General features: G+C 42.8%; 1 protein-coding gene across 4 annotated transcripts in view; it reads left to right on the top strand.

The window, feature by feature from the left end:
- LOC127415318 (ras-specific guanine nucleotide-releasing factor RalGPS1) overlaps window positions 1–19,822 on the top strand; it is a 193,988-nt gene that overhangs the window by 140,489 nt on the left and 33,677 nt on the right. For all 4 annotated transcript variants that reach the window (XM_051654030.1, XM_051654032.1, XM_051654031.1 and 1 more), the window contains 2 exons: window positions 12,014–12,151; window positions 18,813–18,906. In XM_051654030.1, the coding sequence (XP_051509990.1) occupies window positions 12,014–12,151; window positions 18,813–18,906 (232 nt within the window). The remainder of the gene's footprint in view (window positions 1–12,013; window positions 12,152–18,812; window positions 18,907–19,822) is intronic.

Below are 19,822 nucleotides of genomic sequence, written 5' to 3'. Positions count from 1 at the left end.
CATTTTGATATAATATTAATAATAAATTGTGTGTCAAAACAAAATTATAAAGACCACATTTCAACATCAGTGCAACAATCAAACCCCGAACTTCCCTCCGAACAAAACAAACAGAAAATAAATGTGCACATTAATCCCACGCACGACAGCGCCAACCGGTGTCAATCCCTCTAAACTCAAAGAGTCCATATACGCCTACGAGAACCCCCACGACAACTTTGCCATCGGAATGCTCAAATCTGGTGCCTCTGCACAAATTTTGTGAGGCAAAATTTCATAACAGAAGAAATTTTATGAAACAAACTCCAGCCAATAGAAGGCATAAGTACAAAGAACAAGCAGATTCATCCACAGCTGTCCCGAAGATATGTTCATCCACAAAACAAACTCCAGCCGCTAGGCGGAACCAGCACAAAAAAACAGGTGTCCCGGTTTCTCGGACGGTCAAGTGTATATTTAACAAGTCGAGCTGACTCAGAGGCCACATAAGAAACACACCATGATTTCCTCAGTCCATCAACTCTGTAAAAGCCTTCGCTTGTTGTAGGCATGTAGATATTTTGCTGACATCCTTATCACTGGCCGGGAACTTCAGTGTAAAAGCGATCTTCCATCAGTGCAAATGTTTCTTGAAAGAGTGACACTCCACAAAACAAACTCCAGCCACTAGGCGGAACAACACAAAAAGAAACAAAAATGGCACCCAGCTTCCTCATACAGCCAGAGTAAGAACAGCGAGTCATGAGAAACATCAAATTTACATGAGAAACATCAAATGGCTTACCCACTTCAATGTATTTATGAATGACAGTGCTTGCTTGGGACACGTGAATACTTTGCGGCCATCCTTCATTTTTGTTCTCATTTTGGCTGGAAACATCAGAGCAAAAGCGATCTTCCGTTGATGCAAGAGTTTCTTACACTCCTTGAATCGATCATGTTTCTCTCTTGTTGAACTCGCAAAGTCTGGGAACAAGAAAATGTTGTGATTCTTCCAAGAAAGCTTTCCTTTGCTCCTCGCCTCGTGCAACACGAGATTTTTATGGGATGATCTCAGAAATTTGGCCAGAATTGATCGGGGCCTGTCTCCCTCAGCAGATCTGCGAGCCAGGACTCTGTGAGCTCCTTCAATTTCCAGATTATGGCCTGTTATGTCGAGCAGACTCGAGAAGGAGCTCGTCTAGGAATTTCACCATATCTCTGCCATCTTCATGCTCAGGAATTCCAACAATTCGGATGTTATTCCTATGGCTCCTATTCTCAAGATTTTCAAGTTTTTGAAGACTTTGGTCGCCGGCAGATTATCAGATAATTCCCTCTCCGATGACTCCATATAATTGACCCGCTTCTCAACATCTGTGTAAAGTTTGGAAGGAAGTCACAAGAGCTGGATCTAGGTGCGGTGAAACAGTATTTAATAAAGTAAACAAAGTACAGAATAACGGGGTAAACACAGGAACAAAAGAACATCCACGATGGGAAGATGACAGGGGAGAAACACAAGGCAAACAACAGTGTATCATGACAGAACCCCCCCCCCCCCAATGGGCGGCTCCTGAAGCACAAGGAAGGCTGGTCAGAGAGGCAGGGCCAAGATGGAGCCAGAGACCAAGGATACCAGAGCAGATCTGGTGAAAGGCCGGAAGACCAGAACAGATCAGGTGGACGGCTGAGAGACCAAGGAGACCAGTGCAGATCAGGCAGGCAGCCATGAGACCAGGGAGACCAGAGCAGATTGGGTGGACGGCCGAGGGACCAAGGAGACCAGTGCAGATCAGGCAGATGGCCATGAGACCAGGGAGACCAAAGCAGATCAGGCAGACGGCCAGGAGACCAGTGCAGATCAGGCGGATGGCCAGGAGACTCGGAAGACCAGAGCAGATCAGGCGGACGGCCAGGAGACCAGAGCAGATCAGGCAGACTGTCAGGAGACCCAGAAGACCAGAGCAGATCAGGCGGACGGCCAGGAGACCAAGGAGACCAGAGCAGATCAGGTGGACGGTCAGGAGACCTAGAAGACCAGAGCAGATCAGGCGAATGGTCAGAAGAGCCAGAAGACCAGAGCAGATCAGGTGGATGGCCAGGGGACTCAGAAGACCAGAGCAGATCAGGCGGACAGTCAGGAGACCCAGAAGACCAGAGCAGATCAGACGGATGGCCAGGAGACCCAGGAGACCAGAGTATATCAGGCGGATGGCCAGGAGACCAAGGATACCAGAGCAGATCGGGTGGACGGCCGAGAGACCAAGGAGACCAGTGCAGATCAGGCAGATGGCCATTAGACCAGGGAGACCAGAGCAGATCAGGCGGACAGCCAGAAGACTCAGAAGACCAGAGCAGATCAGGCGGACGGCCAGGAAACCAGAGCAGATCAGGTGGATGGTCAGGAGATCCAGAAGACCAGAGCAGATCAGGCGGACGGCCAGGAGACCAGAGCAGATCAGATGGATGGTCAGGAGACCCAGAAGATCAGAGCAGATCAGGCAGACTGTCAGGAGACCCAGGAGACCAGAGCAGATCAGGCAGACGGCCAGGAGACCCAGAAGACCAGAGTATATCAGGCAGACGGCCAGGAGACCAAGGATACCAGTGCAGATCAGGCAGGCAGCCATGAGACCAGGGAGACCAGAGCAGATCGGGTGGATGGCCGAGAGACCAAGGGGACCAGAGCAGATCAGGCGGATGGCCATGAGACCAGGGAGACCAAAGCAGATCAGGCGGATGGCCAGGAGACCCAGGAGACCAGAGCAGATCAGGTGGACGTCAGGAGACCCAGAAGACCAGAGCAGATCAGGCGGTCGGCCAGGAGACCAAGGAGACCAGAGCAGATCAGGTGGACGGTCAGGAGACCCAGAAGACCAGAGCAGATCAGGCGAATGGTCAGAAGACCCAGAATACCAGAGCAGATCAGGTGGACGGTCAGGAGACCCAGAAGACCAGAGTATATCAGGCGGACGGCCAGGAGACCAAGGATACCAGAGCAGATCAGGTGGACGACCAGGAGACCCAGAAGACCACCACAGGGTAGGGACTGAATCAGGAGGCCTGGTTGTCGGCCACAGGGCTGAAACAGGATCAGGAGACCTGGGTGGCAACCACAGGGTCGGGAGCAACCTCTGTGGTCGTGAGCATAGACAGAGTCTCGGGAGCAACATCTGTGGTCGTGGGCATGGACAGAGACTCGGGTACAACCTCTGTGGTCGTGGTCGTGGGCATGGACAGAGACTCAGGTATGACCTCTGTGGTCATGGGCATGGACTGAGACTCGGGAACAACCTCTGTGGTCGTGGGAGTAGACAGAGACTTGGAAACAACCTCTGTGGTCGTAGACTGAGACTCGGGAATGACCTCCATGGTCGCGTACATGGGCAGAGACTTGGAAACGACCTCCGTGTTTGTGTACATGGGCAGAGATGACCTCTGTGGTCGTGAACCTGGGCTGAGACTCGGAGACGATCTCTGTGGTCGTGAACCTGGGCTGAGACTCTGAGACAACCTCTGTGGTCATGTACATGGGCAGAGACTTGGAAACAACCTCCGTGGTCGTGTGCATAGGCAGAGACTCTGAGACGACCTTTGTGGTCGTGTACATGGGCAGAGACTTGGAAACAACCTCTGTGGTCGTGTACATAGGCAGAGACTCTGAGACGGCCTCTGTGGTCGTGTACATGGGCAGAGACTTGGAAACGACCTCCGTGGTCGTGTACATGGGCAGAGATGACCTCTGTGGTCGTGAACCTGGGCTGAGACTCGGAGACGATCTCTGTGGTTGTGAACCTGGGCTGAGACTCTGAGACAACCTCGGTGGTCGTGTACATGGGCAGAGACTTGGAAACAAACTCCGTGGTCGTGTACATAGGCAGAGACTCGGAGACGACCTCTGTGGTCGTGAACCTGGGCTGAGACTAGGAGACGACCTCTGTGGTCGTGTACATTGGCAGTGTATTGGAAACGAAAGCCTTTCTCCTCCTCCGGGAGGCCGACGTAGGTAACATGGGCTCTGGGACCAACGAGGCTGGCAATGTTGGCCGTGGCAAGCGTGGTCGTCGGCTCATTGGCCGTGGCAGGCGTCGGCTCATTCACCATGTAAGGCATGGGCGTCAGCTCATTGACTGTGGTAGGCGTGTGCATCGGCTCGTTGGCTGTGGCAGGCAAGGGCATTGACAATTTGTGGGGAAAGGTCTTCGTGGCCCTACGCACTGATATCAGTGGCAGATAATTCAACTTGGAGACAAAGGCTGTGAAGGCCTTCAAGCAATGAGTCATGGAAGGCTGGACTGTGGCATGGCATGGAGCTGACTTAGACATGGCTGTGACATGGCATGGAGCAGGCTGTTGTTTGGCTGTGACATGGTATGGAGCAGGCTGAGGCATTGCTGTGACATGGCATTGAGCAGGCTGAGGTTTGGCTGTGACATGGCCTGGAGCAGGCTGAGGCGTAGCTGTGACATGGGATGGAGCAGGCTGAGGCGTGGCTGTGTCATGGTATGGAGCAGGCTGAGGCATGGCTGTGACATGGCATGGAGAAGGTTGAGGCATTGCTGTGACATGGCATGGAGCGGGCTGAGGTTTGGCTGTGACATGGCATGGAGCAGGCTGAGGCATGGCTGTGACATGGCATGGAGCGGACTGAGGTGTGGAAGACTCGGAAGCCGGAACCGGGATTGAAAGAGGAGGATCCTCTGCAGCGAGTGTCTCTAAGATTAGCCTCACATATTCCTCCCAAGTGCAATCTCTGGGCTATGGCAATTCCCTCCACCGGCGTGTTGTTAGTCGGATTTCAGGGTATCAACATCAAAACCTGTGTGGACAGCAACGATTGAGAAGAAATGGGAGAACTCTCTTATTGATAAGTCCGCCTGGCTCAGCTGTACGAAGTACGCCGCTAGATCCATTTTTGCGGTCAGTTGTTCTGTAACGTTTGGAAGGAAGTCACGAGAGCTGGATCTAGGTGTGGCGAAACAGTTAATAAAATAAACAAAGCACAGAATAACGGGGTAAACACAGGAACAAAAGAAACATCCACAATGGGAAAACACAGGAACAAAGGAAAAGTCCATGAAGGGTACTGGTCATAAACAGAAGGTCAAAACACATAACGACTGACAAAGAACAAGCAAACAACAGGGCATTATATACACAAAGACTAATGAGTTAATGAAACACAGGTGAGGACAATCAAGGGCAGCTGGCAGTGATGAAGGCAGGGAATTATGGGAAATGTAGTCCGGGAGGAACAGATGACAGGGCAGAAACACAAGGCAAACAACAGTGAAACATGACAATCTGCCACTCTTGTAACCAACGAGAATTTTGTTTCCAATGCCGTAATAGATCGACGTATTACAGCAAGATCTTCTAAGTCAGCAACAACTTTCGTCAGCATGTTGGACAGTTGATGCTGAATTTCTCCCACTGTGCCTTTCAAATCGAGTCCCCGGTCTGCAGGCCCAGAGGTTTCAGCTTGAGCACGTAAGTGTCTTTTAATATCTCCAGAGCCCGAAGATTTTGAATTTTTTTGACATATTTACTACAAAGGCAAATATGTAGCAGGGTGTATCAAATCTCACCGGATTATAATGCAAAAATAATTAAAAACCAGCAAAGTGCACAGAGCTCATCATTCACACGTCTGCTTATCGCATGGCGTCACGTGACTGACAACATCCATTTCTTAATTTTACTGTTATTTAGTACTAATTACAGGGATGGTTCACCAAAATTTTAATTCAGTCATCAGTTACTCACCCTCACTTTGTTCCAAACCTGTATGACTTTCTTGGAACACACTTTCTTGTTCTCTGTCACCATTCTCCTACATTACGTCTTTTTTCCATATACAAAAGTCACTGATAGTCTTCAGGCCTGGCGTGAGAAAGTAGCCACATCCCACTGTCTGTGTAAAGCATATTTTAGCTCTTCAGTTAATGACTAATTGCCCAAATTAGGAGACTCATAACATCTACCTGCTGATAAGCAAGCGGCTCTAGAACCCTAAAAAGCAAACAAGAGCTGTCAGGCAATAGCTCCAGACCACCAATTATCTAGGCCAGACACTACATGCAGTTTTAGTTTTGTCTCTGTCGCCTAACAATTAGCAGTGAGCATGAGAATCCTGGAGAGAGTTCTCTCTGAACTATCTGTTTAAGGATGAGGTGAAAGTGGGGTGAGGGGCCACTAAAGTGGAAAGTGGAAAGCCTTGAAATTTCTTAACTGTCATAGAGTTGTGCAAAAGGGCCTAGTGGTTGAAGAACTGGGCTGGTAACAAAAAGGTTCAAGGTTTGAACCCAAAATTGGGTGATCCATCACCAGAGGTGGGTAGTAGCGCACTACATTTACTTGAGTAACCTTTTGGAAAAAATTTACCTTTATGAGTATATTTAATTCAAATTAATAAAATGTACTTTTACTTCATTACAATGGGCGACGTTCCTGTCGTTACATTACTGGTTTTAATTTAATAAGTGAAAATAAATGTGTTATTTATTGAGAGATTTTTGAAAGGGAATTTTACAGCTGTGTTCTGTCACTCGAGTCAAGCTCATCACTCCTGCAGCAGCAAGAGCACCAAATAAACACTATCTTTGCTCCACACCATGAAAAAGAGTAGTTTTGTCATGCAGTGCCTTCATTTTACACCAAGACAAGCGGATATTTCAAGATTAAAATTGCAGCTCGGTAAGTTTTGGCGATTATGATAACGTTGGCTTGTCATTTATGTCCTCAGTTTCTAAGTATCAATTTTTTTACATTTTTTTTTTTATCAGTGTTGCAATATATCAGTTCCTAAATCCATGTAAACAGCTGCATTAAGTGTAAATGTCTTATGCTTTGCGGATCACATGCTTGACTTCTGGAGCGTATGTCTGCGCCTGCACAGCATTACTGCGTTTGACAGATGCGGTGCATTTTTGTCATGGACAACAGAGCTCTAAACTTAAATAAGCCCAACACGCTTCCAAATCCAGAGATAAGTTGCAGTTTACCCTTAGTGTACAGAACTAATGATCTAAATTCTTTTGACACTGAAAATACTGTGACTACACTGATCTTAGAATCCATACAGGACTTTAAAAAGCGACAGGACTTTTGAAAGAGTGACAGTAGGCTTTAATAAAACATGAGCTTGTTTCGTTTTATTCAGCATTACATATAATTCGGCCTGTGGGACATTGTTCACCTTTTTCACCATAATAATTACTAGAAACTGGTTTCCAAACTTCTCTTCTAATTAACAGATTCGTCCAAATCTGACAGGCGTCCTTAAAGTGATAGTTCAAACATTTTTGTATTTTGTGGAACCCAAAAAAGATATTAGACATAAGATATACAGTAATGACGGTCTCAGTCACCATTCCTTTTAAAATATGGAGGTAAAAAACATGCAGTGACAGTAAATGGTGACTATAAGGCTAATGTTCTGTCTGACATCTCTTTAATTGTGTTGCATTGAATAAAGTCATATGATTTGAAACAACATGAGGAACACAAAACTCCATAAGATGTTGGTTAATGGAGAAAAATAATCTTGGGAGAAACCAGGCTCACTGTGGGGGCCAGTACCCCTCTGGCTAAACAGCATGAATATAATGCCAATATTAGTTATTTGTATGCAGTGCAAGTCATGGTTTAAAATTTGTAAACTAAGTAAGTGTTAAGGGCCAGTGTTTAAACAAAGATTTTTTATGAACTGTAAGATTAATGACTAAAGTCTTTGAAGTCCATCCTGGATTAACTGCAGAAGTTCACATAGGTGCTTTGTCCTTTGTTAGTTGGCTGATGAAGGCTTTTGTTGGCAATTAATTGATAGTCAATGTATTCCATTTCAAGAGTGTAGTCCATCAATAAACAAAGGTGATGCAGGCAGAGATCAATGAGGTGCATCACAGTTCAAACGGCAGGTCATTTTGGTAAGGGGTCCATCCTAAATCCAAGGTTCAGGCAGTGGCATATGAAGTATCTGATGTCTTACAGTTGGAGTTGGCATCAGTTCATCCTCTGAAGTCCGACATAAAATAATGAAATAATGTCTGGCTAGCACCGGCTTTAGTTGGTCATCATCACTCAGCGTCACATAGCAGTGGAGTCTGACACCAAATAGGAATGGAGCTGGATCTGGCCGGCTCTGGTTGAGACAGGGAAACAAATAGAATAATATTAATATGTAATAATATGTTTCTGAGAAATGTTTCTTGTTCTGGCAGACCTAACTAAAGCAGCCTAATTGTGAGTTGATGGAAAAATTAGGTGTATGCCTGGCAAAATAGATGAGTCTTTAGTCTAGACTTAAACGGAGTGAATGTGTCTGCATCCTGAACAGTGTTTGGGAGACTGTTCCTTAGTTTTGGAGCCAAATAGGAAAAGGATCTACCTCCGTTTGTGGATTTTACAAACTGTTACACTGGTGCCAAAACCCGGGAATGAGGAAGAGCACGCTGTCCTGGTAGTACTCGCCGCTACTGTCAGCCCAGGGGTAGTGGAGCCCTCTGCAATCCGCTAGGAGATGGAGGAGCCACTGCCACCTGCCAGAGAATGGAGGAGTCGTTGGCCATCCGCCAGGGGATAGAGGAGTCGCTGCCATCCTCCAGGAGGCGAAAGGAACTGATGCCATCTGCCAGAGGGTGGAGGAGCCGTTGCCGTCCATCAAAGGATGGAGGATCCGCTGCCATCTGCCGGGAGGTGGAGGAACCGCTGCCGTCTGCCAGGGGGCTCCTCTGTCACTGCCAGCCACCAGGAGGCAGATGAGACTGCTGCCGTCCACCAGGGGGCAGTGCAGTGGCTGAGGACCAGCTGGGTGACATGCCTGGGAGCCGAGGAGTGTTGTTTTGTCCCACTTTCTCTCACTCTCTCTCTCGTGCTCGCTCCTTCTCTCACTCCCCTCCTTCCCGTAGAGCTGTTCCTAGTGACCGGAGGTGGGGAACATCATCCGGCGCTGGTCGGCTGGAAGGGCAGCAGTCCCTCCCAGAGTGGCGGGGGGATAAGGCTCAGGCCGGCCTGAATTGGGTGATGGGGGAGTGTGGTGGGGCAGGCGGGGTGGAGCGATGATGGCACAGAGAAACAACAATGCTGTGTATGTGCGTCAAAATTTGATGTCTGTGTTTTGTTTAATAAACGTCAAACACTGGATGTGTACCCGGCTCCCACTTCCTTCTTATCCAGACAAGTAGAGATCCATTACAACAACGTAACAGTACATCCATCGAGAGTCAAATTATATTTTAGCGGCTTATTTTATTTCATTTTTTTAGGTTTTTGGTCCAATAATTAGTACTTCTGTTTTGTCGGAATTGAGTAGAAGGAAATTTCTGGCCATCCAGTCTTTGATTTCAATGATACATACTGCTAATTTGGAGAATTGTGAAATTTTTTTGGGTTTCGAAGAAATATAAAGTTGGGTATCGTCAGCATAACAGTGGAAACGTATTCCACAATTCCTGATAATATCTCCCAGGGGAAGCATATATAAGGAGAAAAGCAGAGGCCTTAAAACTGATCCCTGTGGCACTCCATACTTAACTTTTGTTTGATTTGACAATTCCTCGTTTACACATACAAAGTGGCAGCTGTCTGATAAATAGGACCTGAGCCATGCTAATGCAAGTCCACTAATGCCATCATAATTCTCCAGGAGTTAATAATATTAAGAAGCAGTTCTGAGATTACAGGGAATACCTCTTTTAAAGCTTAGTTTGTATTGGATCTAACATACATGTTGTGGCTTTTGATTTTTTTTATAAGTTTTGTTAGCTCTGCATGATCTATGACAGTGAAGGATTGAAGTTGCTTGTAAGGAAAATTATGAGACACTGTTTTCTGAGGTGCTGTGACAGTTGATTGCATAATTCCAATTTTATTTCTGATGATTTCTATTTTATCAGTAAAGAAATTAATGAAGTCATTACTATTGTGCTGCGACTGAATATCGTGTTCAGTCGAGGCTTTATTCCTAACCAATTTAGCCACAGTACTGAATAAAAACCTAGGATTGTTGTGGTTATTTTCTATGAGTTTGCTAAAATATGCTGACCTGGCAGCTTTTAGTGCTTGTCTGTAGCTACAGACACTATCCTTCCATGCACCACGAAATACCTGTAATGTTGTATTCTTCCACTTGCACTCCATTTTCTCTTTCTCACTGTCCTCCACTAGCGTGTCTCTAACTCATTAACCTTCTCCATCAGCCTAATTCCTTACATTTATCACATGTAAATCCCTCACTGCTGATGGAAGAAGCTATAGTAAACATGTGGCATGCAATGCAGGAAGAAATAACATGAGCGGATGCCATGACTTACCACAATTGTTTGTTGTTGTTGTTGTTATGGTTGTTCTTGAGTGGCGAGGGTTTGAGATCGATGTGATTCGATGCAGTTCCTGATCAGCAGATGTTTGAGATTTATGCAATAATCCGTGTAAAACACAGAGGAGAAAACGAATGCATGCAGTTGTGATGCGAGATGTAGACAAGTGCAAAAAAGAAAAGAAAAAAGAGAGAAACAGGTGTGTGCGGTAAAATACACGCAGTTGAAACAGTGGAAAAGCGGGAAAAAACGAGGCACGCTGTAAAATGGCAAAGTATAAAATGATGAACGTATAAGAATAAGCAATGCTAAGCAGGCTAGCAAGCTACAAAAACAGACTCGTGCATCATGCCGGCAGCAACCGGAACAGGAAGTGAGCATTTCCTACTTGAGTGTTCTTTTAATTGGATACTTTCTTATTCAAGTAGTTTTTCATATTACTACTATTAATTCTACTTGAGTAAAGATTTTGGGTACTCCACCCACCTCTGTCCATCACCATTGTACCATGAGCAAGGCACTTAACCTCCTCAGACTCGAGCATGACTGGTGTGTGCATTTTCCATTTCCCTTTTTGATTTGTAACTAGTAGCACCTAATAAAAATAAAATTCTACAGCAAATAGTTTTCCTAAAAATTTATGTCCACATATGTGGACAGCGGGACTAAGTTGTGAAATTTTAAATAATACCAAGAATTAGAAAGAAGCAATAGAAAGGGCTGGGTAGCTCAGTGAATAAAGACGCTGACTACCACCCCTGGAGTTCACGAGTTTGAATCCCAGGGCATGCTGAGTGACTCCAGCCAGGCCTCCTAAGCAACCAAATTGGCCCGGTTGCTAGGTAGGGTAGAGTCACATGGGGTTACCTCCTCATGGTCACTATAATGTGGTTCGCTCTCGGTGGGGCACGTGGTGAGTTGTGCATGGGTGCCGCGGTGGATGGCTTGAAGCCTCCACACACGCTATGTCTCCGCAGTATGTGGATGCGGGTTCACATGATGTTAAAGGGATAATTCACCCAGAAATTAAAATTCTGTCATTATTTGCTCACCATGTTGTCTCAAACTCGTATGCTGTAGAATTTTTTAAATAATCGTTGCGCAGCTTATCTTGAACGACACCTCCATAAAGGACAAAAAAAAAAAAAAACCACTAATAATCTTCATCTCTGACAAAGCTCACGTTGAGTGGCGATTTCTTGAATTTTGATGAACTACAGAATTATTTTTACATTTGTTTGCTTATTCAGACTGTCCCTGAATATGTCACTTTGATTAAAGGCATCAGCTAAATTATAAATTAGTATCTCAAAGTGGGAAATCTCATTGAAAGTGATGAATGGGTTAAGACTGTGGAGAATGACATGAATAATACACTAGTTTTTAAAAACAATAATTGGGGTTTATTGGCAACACTTTACAGTAAGGTTTCATTTGTTAACATTAGTTAACATTAGTTAACATGAACTAACAATGAACAATTGTATTTTTATTAGCTAACATTAACAAAGATTAATAAATGCTATAACAAATACATTGTTAATTGTTTATTCATGATAACTAATGCATTTACTAATGTTAACAAATGGAACCTTATTGTAGTGTCACCTTAACCTTAATTCTTTGCCACTTTAATTTCTCTAATGCTAATGTTGGCACACCTTTGTCCATCTGTCTAATCAAATACTTCTTTCTTTCTCTGTTTACATTAGGAATTTACCTGTTTGATATGACCTACATTGACTCCGCCTATCCAGCCTCTGACAGCATCATAGAGACTGAGCAGAGAACCAATCAGATGAACAATCTGCTGCGCATCATCTCTGACCTTCAGATGTCCTGTAACTATGGTCAGTTTCCTACACAAAACATATAAATATTTGTATTGTTCATATTAGAAGAAAATGTATCAACATTTAAATGAAATCTTCAGCATCATAAAGTCTCATCTTCCTATACACCCTTATAAAATTCATTCATATTGGTGTCTAGAAAAGATGCTAGCATGTTTTTGACAGGTCAGAGACAGAGATAGTGGAACTGGAGCTATAAGGTTCCAATATCCACTAGAAGGCAGCACTGAGTGATCAAGAAAAGAGCCTTGCTACAGATTGTTTACTTTGGACATCAAGTGGTGAGCCAACTCAGTACCAAAATGGTTTATCGTACAAAAGTAACATACACTCACTGAGCACTTTATTAGGAACACCTTTTCACCTATTTATTCATGCAATAATCTAATCAGCCATCATGTGGCAGCAGTACAATGCATAAAATCATGCAGATACAGGTCAGGAGCTTCATTTAATGTTCACATCAACCATTAGAATGGGGAAAAATGTGACCTCAGCTGATCTCCTGGGATTTTCCTGCACAACAGTCTCTAGAGTTTACTCAGAATGGTGCCAAAAACAAAACAAAAATATCCTGTGAGTGGCAGTTCTGCACACAGAAATGCCTTGTTGATGAGAGAGATCAACGGAGAAGGGCCAGACTGGTTCAAGCTGACAGGAAGGCTACTGTAACTCAGATAACCACTCTGTACAATTGTAGTGAGCACAATAGCATCTCTTAATAAACAAAACATTGAACCTTGCGGATGGGCTACAACAGCAGAAGACCATGTCGGGAACTTTATTTGGACCATACTGTTCCTAGTAAAGTGCTCAGTGAGTGTATCCTTAAAATCATTGATTTGTATTGAAATCACCATGAACTGCATAGGCTCAACATAATGCACAATTATTATCATGAAATAAGCTATACGGAGTCGCATGGTGCCATTCGGGGGTCGGACGTGTGAACGGCGAGCTCTGCGCATTTTACTAGTTTTTAATTCTTTTTATGTCATAAACTCGTGAGATTCGTTACACCCTGTTCCATAACTATGAAGTCAACATGTCAAAGAATTCAGAATCCTCGGGCTCTGGAGATATTTAAAGACACTTACATGCTCAAGCTGATACCCCAGACAGGGCTGCAGACCAGGGAATCAATTTGGATTGTGCAGCGGGAGAAATTCAGCGTCAATTGGCGAGCATGTCTGTAATACTGGCAAAGGTCATGGCAGACTTGGAGGATCTTGCTGTAATACGTCGATCGATTATGGCAATGGAGGTGAAATTCTCTGAGTTGGTTACAAAAATAGGGGACATTGAGAAACTGATTGATAATCTGAAGTCATCAGAGAGGGAATTAGCTGCTAATCCGCTAGCATCCAAAGCAGATTTGGAATGCATTTGGGAAAAGTTGGAAGACCTTGAGAATCATAATCAGCTAAACAACATCCGAATTGTTGGAATTCCTGAGCATGAGGAAGGTGAAATTCCTAAACGAGCTCTTCCCAAGTCTGCTCGACATAACAGGCCATATGAGTCCTGGCTCGCAGATCCACGGAAGGAGACAGGCCCTGATCAATTCTGGCCAAATTTCTGAGATCATCCGATAAAGATTTTGTGTTATGCGAGGTAAGGAGTAAAGGAAGGCTTTCTTGGAAGAACCACAACATTTTCTTGTTGAGCAATCCGATGGCAAAGTTGTCACGGGGGCTCTCGTAAGCGTTACATGGACTGTTTGAGTGTAGAGGGATGGACGCCGGTTGGTGCTGTCATGCGCGGGGTTAATGCACACATTTTTCTTTTTTCTGTTTGTTTTGTTCTGGGGAAAGTTCGGGGGTTGATTGTTGCACTAATGTTGGAATGTGGTTTTTATAATTTCATTTTTGACACACAATAAATGTTTTCTAATATGTCAAAATGTCAAATGTTAATATGAGTGGATTGTCTCTCTCTACGTGGAATGGGAATGGGTTGGGGCACCCCATAAAAAGAAGGAAAGTTATTTATTTTCTTAAACATAAGAAATATGATATTGTGTTTCTTCAAAAAATGCATCTTTTCCCACAGGAAGCTGAAAAATTTGGGAAGCTATGGGGTGGACATGTTTTCTTTAGTGCTGGCTCAAGTAAGAGCAGGGGAGTCATTACATTGATAAGTAAACATTTACAATTCAAATGTCTCAAACAGAGTAAAGATAAATTAGGAAGAGTCATTGTTTTAACAGAAATTCAGGGGCAAAAGTTGATTTTGACTAATATTTACGCACCTAACGCTGATGATCAGGGCTTTTTTATAAATCTTGAGGGGAAGTTGCAAGCCTCTGGCACCCCTCCTGATATAATATTGGGAGGAGACTTTAATCTTTTGATGGACTCAATCCTTGATCATAGTGAAGCAAAAGTGTGTAAGCCCCCTAGAGCAACAGTGACGCTTCATAGGATGTGTAAAAATCTTGGTCTTACAGATATTTGGAGACATTTGAACCCATCTGGTAGGGACTATACAGTTTTTTCATCAGTCCATAAGATTTATTCTAGAACAGATTTATATATATATATATAAATCTAAGTCCCTCATTTCATCTGTTGTTGATTGTTCAAGTGGAAACATCTTAGTCTCAGATCACGCCCTGGTGAGTTTAGAGGTGTTGCCACATATGGAGAAGAAGAATCATATAGTTGGCATTTTAATGTATACCTTTTGCAAAATCCTGATTTCCAACAAATGTTAAAGGCTGAAATCAATGTTTATATGGAGACCAACTGGTCCTCAGTATCCTCTGTGGTTGTGGCTTGAGAGGCAGTTCTTAGGGATCAGATCATACAGTATGCCTCATTCATCAAAAAATCCAAAGCACAAGAACTCATGGAGTTGGGAGGGAATATTAAAAGTGCCGAGACACAGCTGAAGCGCCGAATGTTGTCTGATGGCCTCAGAGAATTGACCCAATAGAAATACAGATATAATACTATTTTGTCGTGGAAGTTGGAGTTTTGGTTATTCAGGGCAAGACTTTGAGTCGGGGGACAAGGCAGGGAAGCTTTTGGCTAGATATATAAAGCAGAGAGAGTCTTTTTCTACCATCCCCTCAGTGAAATCTGCTAGTGTTGAAATTTTTACCTTGACCATTCATATTAATAATGCTTTTAAAGAATTCTATCTTGATCTCTATTGTTCCACGTCTTCATCTACTGATGAGGATATTATACATTTTGTGGAACCATTAGAACTCCCTAAACTGACTACTGAGCAAAAAAATTATCTTGATTCTTAGATAACCTTGGAGGAGCTTGGTGAGGTAATTAAGGCCTTGCTTACAGCAAAGGCTCTGGGGCCAGATGGCTTTGCCGCTGAGTTTTTTAGATCTTATGCTACAGAACTGGCTCAACTTTTGTTAGAAGTTTATACAGAATCATTAAAGAATGGAAAGCTTCCTTCAACCATGACACAAGCTCAGATCAGTCTGATTCTTAAAAAAGACAAAGATCCAAGCGAGTGTAAGAGTTATCGTCCAGTCTTCCTGATCCAGCTAGACATTAAAATTTCGTCAAAATGTATAGTTATGACATCTCTTATACATATAGATCAGGTGGGTTTATTCGGAGCCGCAGCTCTTCTGACAACATTAGGCATCTCATCAATATTATGTGGTCAGTGGCGAATGATCAGACTCCAGTCGCGGCCATTTCACTTGATGCTGAAAAGGCATTTGATATGGTAGAATGGGATTATCTTTTTAAGATTTTGGAAATATACGGGTTCGGGAATACTTTTATTGGATGGATTAAGTTACTTTATAGACAACCGGTAGCGGCGGTACAAACAAATGGATTAATTTCAGATTGTTTTACTCTGGATAGTGGCACCCGGCAGGGTTTCCCTCTTTCCCCATTATTGTTCTGTCTTGCCCTGGAACCATTAGCAGCTGCGATAAGATGGGAAGATGATTTTCCAGGGATGGTGGCTGGAGATGTGGTTATAAGCTTTTCCTTTACGCATATGATATTTTATTATTTGTCTCCGACCCCAGTAGATCTATGCCTTGCCTCCACAGAATTATTAATTCCTTTTCTAAGTTATCAGGATACAGAGTTAATTGGTCTAAATCCGAAGCTTTGACTCTGACAGCGTACTGCCCAGTAACAGCTTTCTAGCCGGGCGCCTTCCAGTGGCCCAAACAGGGCATTAAGTATTTGGGCATTTTATTCCCAGAAAATTTGACTGATTTAGTTAGTTAATTTTGACCCCTTAATAAAAAGGTTTTTGAGTGATGTGGGCAGGTGGGCTTCATTACATTTATCTATGATTGGGAAGGTTAATGTTATTAAAGTTTTGTTATACAAGAATTTTGGTTGGAGGTACAGAGTTTTGTGTGTGATGTGTTGGGCACTAAAATTTTATTTCATTGGGAGATGGGGCGGTCATAAATTTGGAGGATAAATACATAAAAATTTGGGTTTTGACCAGTTTTATGATTGGTAGGCAGGTTATTTTAAGGGGATGGATGTCGGATAGAGCACCTTCATTCCCAGAGTGGTGTGCAGAGATGGAGAGGGTGGCTGCTTTCGAGGAGGGGTCAAGCAGAAGGATGGGAGTTAAGAATTTGTTTGATAGGAAATGGGGCAACTATTTAGTGTTTTTGGGGGACTCTTGAGGAGGGGTGGTGGAGAGAGTAGTTTAGTTTTAATTATACTTGATTATTATATATATTTTTGTGTGTGTGTGTGTGTGTGTGTGTGTGTGTGTGTGTGTGTGTGTGTGTGTGTTTGTGTATTCCTATTGACCACAGGGGTGTCCGTGAGGGGTCAGGGTGGGGTGGGTGATTGGGAGGGGGAGGGGTTATATTGGGGGTTTAATGTTAAATGTGATTCATTATATATATGTTGTGGTTTTTTCTTTGTGTTAAGTCTATGAATCAATAAAAATGTTAATTGAAAAAAAAAATGAAAAAGGCTGTACAGAAAAATGTAAAAGTCTCATGAATTTCATTATACAAAACAAATAGTGATCAGTACAAACCATTTTTATCCTTGGCCCTGTTAACACCTGTATTAAGATACGTTTTTGGTTATCCGATCACAAGTGGTCAGCCAAGACATATTGCTGTTTCCACCTGGTATTACCATACGTCTCAAATGCATCTCCTTTGAGCACTTGTGTTCGAATTTCGAGGGGAGAGTCTCTGATATCATGAAGACATGCATCAATCACTACAGTATGTCAGTGTGCTACTGCACAAAAATAAACCGCAAAAAAGTCATAAAAACAAATAAAATGCGAGAAAAAAAACCTGGTGCACTGTTTCTCCTAGATGCAGCTGAAATAGGATCTTAGAACAAACATAACATTTCAAGCAGAATTTCCGGTTATTTTAGTGGAGTAGTCTACCTGTAATAACCTTAGCTTCAGGTGTGTGTGCTTGTCATTTTTATCTCTGCATGTTGATATCAGACACTGAAGAAGATCAGTGAAGTTCTCGTGCTTTTTCAAGTTTTCTGAATTGACAGTTATTTCCTTTTAAAGACACACAGAACTGCCAAAGTTTACACTCTTGTTTTAGCACAGCAGTTGATTGACAGGCAAGGGGTTGCATTTCACTGCTGTTTTACCAAAATCTGACAGATTTTTACTCCCAATTGGTCCCTATCCCTTAAGCCCAGCCCTACACCCACCCTTAAACCTAACCATATTAGGGATTCAAAAATGGGCACAACACCGGGACACATTCAGGACGAATTAGCGTTTCACACCTCAAAAGTGATTTGGTCACAAAACATTTTGGACCCTGTTTTCAACTGTATTTAGTGCTGACCACTTGTTGTCGGATTACCAAAACTGCAGTCTGGGTCATACTGCGTTATTTTTGTTCCTGGTTTTCGAGGATGAGGGCATGCCAATCAATATTTAAATGTTGGGATCTGAATTTGACTAGCTTCTACCAAGTGTCAGATGAATTTGCTGCAAATTTACTGCCTTTGAAATTAACAACAAACAATATAGGAAGTATTTTCTTCTTTTCAAACTCGATAAGCCTATTTATTTTTCTGTCGTAAGTATGAATGATTATATGGTCAGATGCATTTTATTAAAAACATTTCTTGCTGTCTGCAAACTTATCAGAACAAACCTATGACCTATTTTTGGGTCACTATTAACCAGTTGAGGACCATGCCTTACAGTGTAATACATTCTGTCACCCTAGGAACTATATATGAAATAAAAGGAAAAGCTATCACTGAGCATGTTTACATGCACATTCTTACACCGATTATACTTAATAAGCCAAAAATGCATGCTGTCATGTAAACGCAATAAACAGCGTTCCTTTGTCAGTGTAAAGGCAAAAAATGGCTGATGAATAACCCGGACGACATGGACATTACGGCGATTTTGCGTGCCATTTAAACACCTTACCCGGTGTTCTTACCGGCTCATCCAATGTGTGCACGTGTTGAGCGCATTCCTCTTCACGGTTTGACGTCAAAAGTAGAGAGTAAAGCGATTATTTCAAATGTCATGTAAACGCCTTGTCAGATTTTTTAAATAAGCTGATTTTAGAGAGTAATCGGCGTATTGGTGTGCATGTAAATAGGCTCAATTATACACACGCACAGTGTATATATGCTAATGGAAGAGAATTCACATCAAATCTCCACATGTATTCACCCCACAGATCATTTGGTGATGTTACCACATGTGCAGAAGTATTTGATGTCAGTGCGCTACATTGAAGAGCTGCAGAAGTTTGTGGAAGATGACAATTACTTGTAAGTTACACTCAATAGCCTGTCTTAATCAAGTTTTAATTGGATTTTTGATCATTATCTGTTAATAGAGATTCAGATCTTCTGGTTTGGATTATGGTGTATAATTTTTAATATTATAAGAGTGTTTTAACATTGTAAGTTGATCAATCAGTATTTTCAAGGACAGGAACTAAAGAAAATGTTGAATTTAGTTTGGAATTCATTGCATTATACACAAACATCTATGCCAGTTTTCACTGAAATCTGCTCACATCTGTAGGACCCTTGTAAATCAAGACCTTCCCTAGTTTTAACACTTCATTTTTCACAGCTGCCTATAGTATTTATTCAAACATGTGGACCCTGTGGACTTTATGCCTTCTTGGTTTGGCTGTGTGGCCGACAAGCCAACCAAACACCTAATTTACCCACCACAGCTGCACCAGCTTGGCATGACTTTCTGCTACAATATAATCCCTATTTCCTTTACCTCAAGCAGCATAAACACATGAAGCCCATAATGTATTTTCCTAGTACAGTCTTATATAATATGGGTTTCTGAAAATATGACAGAATGCACTGATGTGTGACGTATGACAAATAAAATGTTATTAATTAATATTGTATTATAGAATTTAAACATTTATTTTTGTTTAAGAAAATCTACATGTTACATATATTATGTATTATGTGGCATTCTGCCTCTACAAAGACAAACATGGCATACATTTCTTAGGGTGATATCATTATTAAATGAGGTTTCCTTGTTTCCTCCTCTCTTCAGTCAGTCTGTGTGGTCCTGTCTGTCTGTTTTGCATAAGGGGCAGGTGGTTTTACTGTGGTCCAATTTCTTGCCGTCTAGACACTTATAAACGCAACATCAGGAATTATGAAACTCTGCATGCCCATATTTCCATATTTTTTTCCTTTGGATGTG

The sequence above is a fragment of the Myxocyprinus asiaticus genome, chromosome 24 (assembly GCF_019703515.2).
Source record: "Myxocyprinus asiaticus isolate MX2 ecotype Aquarium Trade chromosome 24, UBuf_Myxa_2, whole genome shotgun sequence".
NCBI lineage: Eukaryota > Metazoa > Chordata > Actinopteri > Cypriniformes > Catostomidae > Myxocyprinus > Myxocyprinus asiaticus.
This window is presented reverse-complemented; position numbering and strand designations above follow the sequence as displayed.